Source organism: Pollachius pollachius (assembly GCF_949987615.1).
Source record: "Pollachius pollachius genome assembly, chromosome: 16".
Classification (NCBI taxonomy): domain Eukaryota; kingdom Metazoa; phylum Chordata; class Actinopteri; order Gadiformes; family Gadidae; genus Pollachius; species Pollachius pollachius.
The window spans coordinates 4080754-4092836 of NC_136949.1; the positions used below are offsets into that span (position 1 = coordinate 4080754).

The 12083-nt window shown below is 44.0% G+C and overlaps 2 protein-coding genes across 2 annotated transcripts in view; one reads left to right on the forward strand and one right to left on the reverse strand.

The window, feature by feature from the left end:
* Positions 1-7774, reverse strand: part of snx17 (sorting nexin 17) — a 28152-nt gene extending 20378 nt beyond the window's left edge. Inside the window, exons 1-3 of the mRNA XM_079753749.1 lie at positions 6833-7774; positions 3066-3140; positions 103-220 (exon numbers count right to left, since the gene is read on the reverse strand). Coding sequence (XP_079609875.1) covers positions 103-220; positions 3066-3140; positions 6833-6892 — 253 coding nt within the window. The 5' untranslated portion in view covers positions 6893-7774. The remainder of the gene's footprint in view (positions 1-102; positions 221-3065; positions 3141-6832) is intronic.
* Positions 7775-8636: 862 nt separating this feature from the next.
* atraid (all-trans retinoic acid-induced differentiation factor) lies at positions 8637-12067 on the forward strand. The gene is made up of 7 exons (XM_079753348.1): positions 8637-8887; positions 9034-9167; positions 9332-9400; positions 9735-9806; positions 9922-10043; positions 10418-10518; positions 11073-12067. Exons 1-7 carry the CDS (start codon positions 8795-8797, stop codon positions 11175-11177), a joined length of 696 nt encoding a protein of 231 aa, XP_079609474.1. The 5' UTR covers positions 8637-8794; the 3' UTR covers positions 11178-12067.
* The last annotated feature ends 16 nt before the right edge of the window (positions 12068-12083 follow it).

Sequence of the window (12083 nt, forward strand, 5' to 3'; positions counted from 1 at the left end):
GAGATAAAGCTCCGCCAACCCCAGAGGCGGTCGGTGAGTCATCGGGTTTTTTCTTCTCTTTCTTCAAAGAGGTTAGTGTCAGCGTCAGCGTCAGCGTCTCACCGGCCTGCATGTACTTCTCCAGTTGCTCCCGTCTCTGCTCCACCTCGGCGGGGGTGAGCGTGAAGATCTTCTTGGGGGGAAAGGAAGGCACCACGTTGGTCCCGTACTCCTTCTTGATCTGCCGGCACAGGGGGGGGGGGGGGGGGGGGGGGTTACTGTTTAGCTATTGATCAGAAGCTTTCATCCAATGCTGGATGAAAGGATGCCCGCAGGTAGATGGTGGACATGGGGGTTCAAAGCCAGAGCCTGCTGGACCCCTAGACAATCCTTTACTCAATTAGTGGGAACCGGGCTGGCTGATAAGACGGTGTACCTTCATGCCTGAATACACAAACTCAAAACCATAGCTAGATGAAGAAAATCCCTTTTTTGCTTTGGAACGAAGTCATGCATGGTCTTCAGTTTTTCGTTTAAAACCTAAAGGGGTCTTTTCTTCATCTGGCTGATAAAGTGTCTATCTTCATTCTTAGAAAAAAAAGATTAAACAGTGGAACTACCCCTTTCGCTTTGGAACTGAATCTGCATGGTCATCATATTTTCGTTCTAAAGGGGACTTTTCTTCATCTGGCTGGTAAACAGTTTACCTTCCTTCTCAATAAAAACATGAACCATTGAAACTCCACTACAAAGCCAGATGCAGAAAAGACGCCTCTTGCTTTGGGACTCAAGCTGAAGACCATGCAGATGAGTAATGCGACTGAGTTTATCCTCTCCATTAAGCGGTCGTCTCGCAGCGCCGGCCAGCTTGGGTCTCACGTGACCCTTTTCCCTTGGTTGATTCACACCCCGCTGCAAAGATGAATCACTGGAGATATTTAGAGCCCGATTGGCTCAATAGCAACGTTGGCGTTTCCATGCGTAACGCCGGTTCGTTGAGAGACACATGGCACCACAAGTGTCTGCCTGGCTCAAGAGCGCCTTGCCCCACATCCGCCTTGACTCATTCATTCCCATCCGGAACACAATTCACCACCCCCCCCGCCACTGACATCATCATCATCATCAGGGGGCGGCATGTGGCTCAGGAGGTAGAGCGGGTTGACTGGTAACCGGAAGGTTGCTAGTTCGATCCCTGGCTCCTCGTGTCGAGTGTGGAGGTGTCCCCGAGCGAGACGCCTCACCCTGACAGCGCCCGACGAGCTGGCTGTCACCCTGCATGGTTGACACCGCCGTCGGGATGTGAATGTCGGTATGATTGGGTGAATGTTGGGCAATATTGTAAAGCGCTTTGAGTGGACAACGATTAGCAAAGCACTGAATAAATGTAGTCCTTTAACCATCATCACAAGTTTGCTGGCGTTGCTGAACCGTGAATTATCTGAAACCAACGCAGGTAGCCTTGCCATTTGGTTTTGTCCTAACCCTTCTTAGGGACAGTGAACGGTGTGAACGGTGTGCCATTCTACGGTGAACACAGTTTAGAGGGGAGCCTGTCCGATGTGAAGCGACGCGACTGCCCTGTGCTGCTAGGAAAGTGCACAAGTCAGCACAAGCATACAAATAAGCCGCGCTGGCTGCAGAAGCAGTGTGTTTGTGCGTGCGTGCTGGCGCTCACGGCTAACGGATGCAAAGGTCTGCTGAAGTACAGGATCCAGAAGGTTTTCTGGATTAATCGACATAGCTGGTCAATTTGAAATGCAGCCCCGGTAGTCTTTTGTCTTCTCTCGAGTTAAACTGCCGTTTGCTTTAGGAACTTTAGGAAGCTGACGCACGCCCTGGACATACATCTGACTCAGGCACCATGAATAAAACCAAATAATAGACATCAACGTTGAAATGCTAACAGAGACTTGTGGACCTTTTGTTGGAGCCACTACATCCCTGCAGAGTTGTGGTTATGGTGAAACACACACACACACACACACACACACACACACACACACACACACACACACACACACACACACACACACACACACACACACAGTTGCCAGGCAACAGCAGCTGTCAGACTGCCGTCAGGGGGGCCATCAGGAGGGGGATATTGAAGTTTGGCCATTCCTTTTATTATTTATTAACGCTGAACTAAAGGAGAGACAGACAGAGCAATCATCAACACCTCCTTGTAGCTGCGTAGTTTGTTATCATGTGGGATAAGACTGTGGTCTACACTCTACATCCTGCCTAACTTAGATTAAATTATTCTTTGCCGATGTTATGAACTGGCCGTCACTGCCATTTCACGGAAAATATCTGTTTATTTTGAGAATCGTAATATTAACCGGGTGTGAGTGAACTCAGTGTCCGCATCTTCTATGCGTGCCGTTATTAAAGCGGACACGTTCGCAGTTTAACACGTTTGAGTTTAGAGGCGATAAAGGGATAGCAGCGAGTCAATTTGGTGTGGCTGGCACCAGGCACACCCAGCGGTCGGGAACAGACACTCATTCACACTCCCAGCAGGTGGAGTGGAGCGCCGAGACCGAGAGAGAGAGAAAAATAACGGTAAAAAAACACTAGTCTACAACATTCCTTCTGTGTCAGCCTTCTCTACAACCCCTGGAAAACACACTGTGTAGTCTCGGCTTCGACCAGCTGGGCCTGAAAACATTCGGAGTGAATAAAACACATGGCCTTCAAGGAATGATTTGAGGGGGGAAGAGGAGACACACTGACCACAGCGTTCGTCGAGGTTCATTTAAATTCAGTTGATTAGAAAACGGAGACGATGCAAATGTCATGCCGTGTGCCCATGGCGATTTGACTTTGAAATGTACGAGAGAGAAAAAAGCACAGCACATAAATACATTTAATTAGTGTAGACCTTTATGTAAACCGAGAATAGATCAATTCAATTTAAAAAAGAAAAGGTGTCCTGTGTCTTTAACGTGTTCAATGTGTACCTGATGGCCCATCAAGCAGCAATGCAACAATCCATTGCAATCAAACCAGAGACAGGGGACGGCTGGACCATTAAATCAAATCAACCCGTCGACTTATGGCTTGAAAGGCGTGCTGCTCACCTGTTCGTGGAGGCCCAGGAGTTGGCTGTAGCGCAGCCGACAGTGCAGTACTCCGTTGACGTGGATGTTGTAGGCCTGGGATGGGGGAGGGCAGAGACCAATTAAAAGTCAAGCATGGTTACTTGCTTCAGTGCAGGGGGAGAGGGTACACAAGGATACACTCCTCAAAAACCAACCCCATCGATCTGTATGGGAAGCTTTAGGGAGGTACTGCGGATAGATTCAGATGTAAAGATGAGCTCAGGTAACATTACTGCTGCAATAGCCATATTTAACTAGCGTAAGATGGTTATAAAGGACCACCGAGTTAAACCTTAAAAAGATGACCGAAGACTAGTATTGTAGAGTACAAATTCAGCAAAACCACAGAAGAAGCAATAATGTCACTGCTTGATAATTCATTTCACATCTGAATACCCACAAGACCCCAAACCACCACAGAAACTAAAGCAATCCGTTCAAACACTGCCTTGACGTCTGAAGTTTAACGGCAGCCTCTCTGAGTTCATTAGGGAGAAGGAAATGAATAAAGTGTGAAATGTATTCAGCGCTTTCGTCAGACTTTTGGAACTGGGCTGTTCAGATCGAACTGTTGATGTGATGCTGGTTAAGGTTAGCAGGCCTTGGTTTAGTTTTTTGCCTTTAAAAAGGCAACAGTGGACTTTATCAACCATGCAGCGCTCATGTTGCAAGAAGGAACAAAGCTGAAGTTCTTTCAAGCTTAGTCTTTTGCCGTCTGATGGGAAAAAAAAAAAAAGAAAAAGAAATGAAGAACGAAAAAACTGTTGAGATACGGTCTACACTGCAGAGGAAATCATTTTGAGGAATTGTCTTTTTAGCTGGTCTATTTCAAGAGAGCTAGTCTGGGGGTTAGCTAAAGAACAGCACTAGCATCTCTTCCTCGGACAGAGTAGGGGACTTCAGTATTGACCACGGCTTGGTTGTCAATGTCAATTAGTTAGTTGTTGGCCGGGGTTACTCAGGTAATCCGGAATTGCTCACATCGACACCTTTCCTCCGCCATGGAACCAAGGCACAGATCTCCTTGGTTCTGTGCCTCAAAACTCACCTGTTCAGAGTTCACCTCGACTCTGCATAGAAACCAATGCACAGCCACCATTGAATGTTGTACGTCCTGGCACTTGTACATTGCACCTATTCAAGGTACTTAATTGTGTAGCATCTACAGTAGCTGCTATCATTGCTTTACACGGGGAATGGGTTAGCCTAGCGATTGTAATACTTGCACTTGGTTCTATGAACATCTTTGCTGTACCGACAGCGATATATTGTTTCACTTCTTATGACAAATGTACTTATTGTAACAAATGCACTTATTGTAAGTCGCTTTGGATAAAAGCGTCTGCTAAATGCCCTAAATGTAAATGTAAATGTAATCTCCTCACAACTAGGTGGGGACCACAATCTATGATATCAATAATATCCCTTACCAAATGATCTACAGTAACAAACGGGCCAGACAAATGAGCTTGATAAATAGGAGGGGCATAAACAAAACCCTTAAAAGTGTTTCGGTGCAAATTATTTTAAAGTGGAGTCGGCTTCTAATAAATGTATGTTTTCAATTACATAATTTATCTAGGAATAATAAATATTGTTTTACAGTCGGAGGGGACTCATTCCTCGCCCCCCCCCCCCCCCCCCCCCCCCCCAGGGAACTGCTGTCATGCATGGAACACAAGCTTCCATCACGCCATACCCTTCTTTGATTAAAAACTGCTTCTTCTACAAAGTCTGCACAAAAGCGCAGCTGAGAAAATTATCGAAAGGTGGTGCTCGATTTGGTGGAACGATTTCTTGCATGAATAGTGTAATGTGCGAGTAGCCCACATCTTCTCCATGAAAACACACATCACCTGTCAAAACAAAACTTGTTTTGGATTTCATAATTGACTGCTAGTGCTGACTGGAATTTTTTTGTGAATGACACCCAAGTTCTTTGCTAGAAAAGGATCTGAGATGTGCAGATTAAAGTTTTACAGAAGCATTCTCACACTGTTACTTTAAGTTAGTAAGTCTCCAGACTTAAAGTAGAGTAAATCTCCCCTCCACCCCAAACAAAACAACCCTGGATAATTTCAACACAGCAAACACAAACAGTGTCTTAAGTTTAGCCCATTAACGAGGAAATACAAGAAACTGCAGTAAACAAAGTCCTAGCATATGAAGAGCGGCTTTATACTACACTCGTTTCAAAGTTTGCCCCACAAACATGGTCAGAAACTATTGTAAACGTGACAGTTTTTCACTGCAAACAGTGCACATTCTACAGCCTCACGGTTCAAAGGTGCAGATCACAAAAAAAACTCTGGACTTTGCAAACTCACCTATTTATATCCTGTTGGCAACCTGCTATAGCGGAAGTCACACAGTCTGCTCATAGAAGACTAGCCCTTACCAAACAACACTGCAATACAGTCATAACCACAGTGTGTGTGTGTGTGTGTGTGTGTGTGTGTGTCTGTGTGTGTGTGTGGATCTAGAGCTAATATTAGCCAGAAAAATATGTTATGTTTATTCAAATGGATGGTGTTAGTCACTTCTCCACTGCATATTATCCATGTCAATGCTTAGACCTCCTAAAATGAATCTGTATTCCTCGGCATTCGTGACGAATGTGTACACGCAGACATACGGACACAGACAGACAGACACACCTTAATTTGTTCCTATAAAAGCACATAATGATAGAGATTGTGAAACCCAGCATGCAGAGCTGAGTGTCAAGACTTTACCCAGAAATAACTTTGCATCCCAGAGATAGAACAAGTGGAAAACTAGCACTACTGACAACTCTGTGTGCAGCATTATACAAACTATTGATCCCATGAATAAGAGGCTTTTATTGGAAGAATAAACTTGTCTGGACCAAACTGAAACGTTAAACGCAGATGTTTACAGGGTTGAACAAAACAATAAGAGTATTACTATTGATCATAACATTAAGTATACATAATACCCATCCCTTGGTGAGTCATATACCTTTCATAAGAACTAATCCTGCTGCAAGACCATTGTTAACCACAAGGAGGTGAACCCAGAGAAACATACAGCCTCACTAATATTTCGGTCTCAGAGTTGCTAAGGGGAAGCAACTCTGTAAATAACTCTGTACAATAATAACAAAACACAGCCTGATGGAATAAATCTGGAATAGTTAACATGGGTTCAAACGGTGCAGATTGAGAACATTCACAGAACACAGGGCTTTTGTTTGCATATAGGGCAGGGAATGGATTGTGATGGGTTGATCTAATCCATCAAGTGCAATGACAACTCCACAACAACACCAGTGCATTCACATGTGAGACGCTAGCCATGTTTGGTTTGTTCATCAGCTTATTAGCAGAAGGTTTCAATGTTGGCTGGTTTGTTTCGATTAGGAAACCACTGGTAACTTTGCTGCAAGTATTTTGGATTGCATAACATGTTAACCATGTCCACATGGTCATCCCTGTGAGGTAGTATGGCTAAGGACCACTGACTGGGTTGTGTTGGGTTGTGTTGACTATATTAGCAGGGACACACTTCCCCATTGAAGATATATTCACTCAAGCAAGCTGTTTGGATATGGTCAGTGGGGTCGAATACACAAAGTGAGAGGCTGTATAACTGTATATCCCTCTCTCTTTCACTTTTGAGAGAACCATTACAGAGGAAAGCTACAGATAACGGTCTTTCTACAGTAGCAGCACATAGGATGTGTGAACTGAAGATATCAAAATATTGAACAAAATTAATCTCACCACAAAGGTTGATCCATTTTCCCCCGAACGAACTTCTGTCTCAGGTATAGAGAAATGCATTTTAGACGACCAGGATCGACGCAGTGAGTCCTTCACAGCCCCGTTGGCTCCGGGCTACTATCCACCGTCAGCGGGGCCACTGCAGTCACCGTCCACGGAGCGGTGTGGGGTGTGGGGTCAGGGGCCAGCTCTCGGTCCACGGAGCGGTGTCAGGGGCCAGCTCTCAATCCACCGAGCGTTTTCAGGGGCCAGCTCTCAGTCCAAGGAGCGGTGTCAGGGGCCAGCTCTCAGTCCACGGAGCGGTGTCAGGGGCCAGCTCTCAGTCCACGGAGCGGTATCAGGGGCCAGCTCTCAGTCCACGGAGCGTTGTCAGGGGCCAGCTCTCAGTCCACCGAGCGGTGTCAGGGGGCAGCTCTCGGTCCACCGAGCGGTGTTAGGGGCCAGCTCTCTAGTGGTAAAATCGCACCAGGTTGGAAGAGACTGGTGACAAGTTTCGTTTAGCCAGTAACTCGAATGCCAGAGGAAACCATTCGTATCAAACTTCTCCCACATCTGGGCTAAACTTTTATCCCCGCCGCCAGGGAAGCAGCCATGTTTAGCCAGTGATAATAATTATACCTTTATTGTTACCTCGTCCGCTTCTCATTTGGGGGATGAGTCACAAATGCCCCCCTCCGTAAATCCCTGTTTTTCACATGTAGACACGTCCGTTAAATTACGTACCCTACTCAACTTTCGGGAAGGAAATGTGCAGATTGTTCCCGCAGAGCCCCGCGTCGAGGAGCCCACAGTAACGCAAAACCAGCGGGGACAAGCAGGCAAACCTGGGGGGTTGTCCGGTATTATTACGAGATTTAAGAGAAATAATGCACAGAAGGGGATAATAACGGGAGAAAAGAGGCGATATGAGCTGAGCTATCGGGTCGACAAAGGTGTCCTCTGTCTTTAACGTGTTCAATATGTATCTGATGGCCCATCAAGGAGCAATGCAACAATCCATCGGGTCAAACCATTGCTGCTCACTAGAGGGGTGGCTGTTTGATGTTACACAACGTGTGTGAGGCGCTGCTTTAATATATGTGAGATGTATTTACGATGTCGTTGTTTTATACACATTTAAAGAGAGTATTCATGTTTACACGTCTGTTTGAATGTATCCGGTTTTACCTGAAAAAGGCCCTTATATGTAGCTTTCCTCTGTAATGGTTTTCTCCAAATTGACAGAGAAAGAGAGAGAGAGGGAGAGCTAGAAAGAGATGAAGAGAGAGTGAGATGAAGAGGGATAGAAGGGAAGAGGGAAAGAGAGCTAGAGAAAGAGAGAGAGGGAGAGAGAAAGTCAACTCATGGTTTAAAGTCTAAACCATGAGTTTCTTTATGTATCAAATATTTTAATTGTGAGACAATGTAAAATATGATACATTTGCATGTGTCACTTGGTAAGGTCATCTTTTCAACTAGTGTCACAAAATTATTTTCCGTTGTTTTAGCCTGTGTGAAAATCTGAACTAAACTATACATACAAGACAACTAAATAAAGAATTAACGAAAGTCTTAAAATCAGATTCAAGATTTAAATTATTGGGCAATATTTCCCATTCATAATTCGTTAATAATAAAGGTGGCAGCATCTTGAGTGAATAACTTCCTGTACGAAATTACGTTGAGGAAAAATATAACGTAAAACTTGTACCTATGTATCGTGAGCCTATGCGCAACGCTGCGCAGGAAGGAGGTGCTCGAAGAAGCTGACTGCGCTCAAGATGACGTTTGTTTACCTCTTCAGTTTCAGTACTCATAGAACTGAAATATGACAAGAAACCCCTCATTTGGATTAAGGCCAGCCGGGGAGATGCTGTCTTCTTTTAACACCGCCTAGGGATTTTATCTAAAGAATACCCTCCAATAGACTTGATGTGTAGAGGGTTTTAATTTATATTATGGTCTTATGACCATTCGATCAAAATGAATGCTGGTTGCCTCCAGCCAAGAAGAGCAGTGGTTGTCTTCATCATTCATTTTATAATACACACAAGTTGCCATCTTGCTGACCTGCAGGTAATTATAAGAGACTAGATATGTTTTGGAGCTACATCACCTACAACTCAAATGTAAATCTGTGAAGCTGCCTCTTTTTGTATGAGGTCAGAGTTTTGTCACAATGGGATGTGTAGTCTCACCACTTACTGCTGTTTCCATTGCAGATATGTCACACTTGCAACGGGACTTTGTTAAACGACACCGTGGTGGGCCGTTTCTGCTCCTCCTCCGACGGCCGGGTCGAGGGACGATGCTGCTTCCAGAATCTCAACCCCAGCACCACGGTGCACGTCATAGGGTGAGCCTTTAATGGAGGAGACCTAACCTTACACTTACACCCTTTTAACCCTTCTTCTAAAGTAATTCTCGGTTGATGATTGCTAGTTCATATAGCTGAGGCCAGCTAGATGTCTCTCTTACACCTCCCTTAGGTTTACAGTGTGTTTATATTTTGATCTGCAGGTTGGACTTGTCAAACTGTTCTTTGAACCAGATCGACGACCTACAAGATGCGTCTACAGCGGTTGTCATGTATGTGAATTCTCTCGGGCCTCAGTTAATACACCACAAAGGCTGGAGCCTTATCACAACGTTTGATGATTAGAACTTCAGTCTCCTCCGAAAGTCAATCACAATCCTGAGATCAAGAGGTCACCGGTTTGGCTGGCTATAAGACAAAGTCAATCTTTTAACAGCCGCAGTGATGTCTGTCCCAGACGGTCATGTTTGCCTTGCCTCCATTCATTAACAAAACACATACACCTAACTTGAAATGCATATAAGTATAAATATTGAACTTTATCACATTTATTTTATAGATAAAAACGTTTTACTATCATAACTATTTTTTAACTTTGCCACCCAGTGACCTCAGCGGCAACCCCATTGTGAACATCAGTGACTTTGTGTTTCAAGGCTGTTCTGCTTTAAATGAAATGTAAGTAGTACGTTCCGAAGCTCAGACTTTATTTGCGCTATACGACACCATGGTGACCAGTCCAATCCAGTTGGATCAGGTGTTTTTTATTGCTTTATTGGCGCCCCTTTTCCAGATTACTGCCTACCAACCTGCTGTGCCCTGGAGGCAAGGCATCATGGGAGTCGATTGCGGTCTCTGAGGGAAGTGTTATCTGTCGGGGTCAGAAGAGCATGTGCAATGAAACCAGACACACAAGTGAGTCCAGCGCAGTTCCACAGTACATGCCGTTAGTATAAGCCTAAGTAGCTTCTGTTGAGAGACTGACAAACTTTGATTATGCTGTATTTTAGGCATATTCCATATTTTACATATTGGGCATAAATGTTACTTTGTAGAAGTGGTTGTTCCTCATACATTTTTTTGCCATCAGACCTTGATTTACTAAATGTAATTTTTACAACACCACCTTGAAGACAGTGCAGTTCATATTTTCTGTTCGATTTTCCACAATGTAAATACTAATGTTAAGTCTGATATTTACAAATGTCCCTATACTATATAGAGCTGCCTTTTGTCTAACGTCACGTCCCCCTGAAACCCTTCTCACGACATTACGGATGTCCCCACAGCGCTCTACTGCCCGGAGAACTCCTGCTGTGCCCCCAACGGACCTGGCTTCTTCAGTTGCCGCTGCATCGACGGTTACCATGGATACAAATGTCGTCGAGAGGTGTGTGTGTGTGTGTGTGTGTGTGTGTGTGTGTGTGTGTGTGGGGGGGGGGGGGGGGGGGGGGGGGGATGGTCAGCTGGTCAGCTGCAGACCTCAACGTTCGCAGTGTAGTGTTACCTCCAGGCATGGAAAAGAAAAAATGCAATGTTTCTATGTTGCAGCATTTGCATTTTAAACTTAAGCGGCAAAGAATAATGTATTCTTCCAGGATTCTCTCACTTTTTTGGTTGGCATCTTCAGTGTTGAACGCAGTTATGGTTATTCGCTTTGGACAAAAGCATCAGCCAAACACATGTAGTAATCTAATGCATCCCTGGATAAGAAGCTTAAGCCCTACATGCTAATTAAGGACATTATTTTGGAGGATTTGGATTAATGCTGCTTCTGCTAAATGCCTAATCAAGTAGTGGCCAACCCCTCCACCTAAACACTGTTATCTGTTGATCAGGTTGGGTGAGGACAGAAAACGGTCCCGTTGTCGGTTGAACCCTGCTGGTGTCTCTCCTCTGTTCTCACTTTGATTCATGAATCGTACGCTTTTACCTTGGCGACAGGGGGAGTTCCCGTTCATCCAGGTGTTTGCTCCGATCGGGGTCGGCATGGTGATGTTGTCCATCCTGCTCTGGGTCATCCAGAGACGCAAAGTCAAGACCAACTGACCTTTTTAAAAAGCTTCCTGGTTGGAAGCTTTACTTCTTGTTTTTAATATCCACACGTTTTGAACTGAAACCATTTTAATTTACTACTGACATGTTGCCACTACTCCAAACTGTATTTTGATTTTATGATTTCTTTTGTTATTTTTCAAAGCATCTATGTCTCAATCAAGGGAAATCAAAGAAGACATTATTTGTATTTTAAAAATGATTGTATGTTTTTAACCTTTTACTGATAACTTTACCTGATGTAACTGACTAGATCATCAGCTGTGTTTTAAAATGATAGAACTGACCTCGGAGGGAATTGAAAGGGCTCAATGTTACATTGACGCAGAATTTTACTTTAAAGAATTTGTAGCTGTATGTATTATGAGCAATAATACGATTTTTTTATGTACAGATACGCATGTTCATAGCGTTCTGTTGCGAGACTGACAAACTTAGATTATGCTGTATTTTGTGTTAGTAGGCATAGTAAGTAGGCATTTTCCATAGTTTACATATTGGGCATTAATGTGACTTTTTGTAGGAGTTCATAATGGGACGTGGTTGTTCCTCATAAAGATTTTTGCCATCAGAACTTGATTTATTAAGAAATGTATTTTTAAAACACTACCTTAAAGAAAATGCAGTTCAAATTGTTGGTTACATTTTACACAAGATAAATACTAATGTTAAGTCCGATGTTTAAAATTGTCCTCATACTGTATATTTAGTAATGCGTATATAGCTGTATACACGCATAATAGACATCAGTCAAATATGCAATATGCGCTGCTAACACTTCTTCCATACCTTGTCTGGTAGAAGACTTAATAACTTGAAACCAGCAGTCCTAAGCACAGTTGGACTCCCTTAGAAGTATGCCACATAGCAGTAGCATAGCTAGGTCCTCGATAACGATAA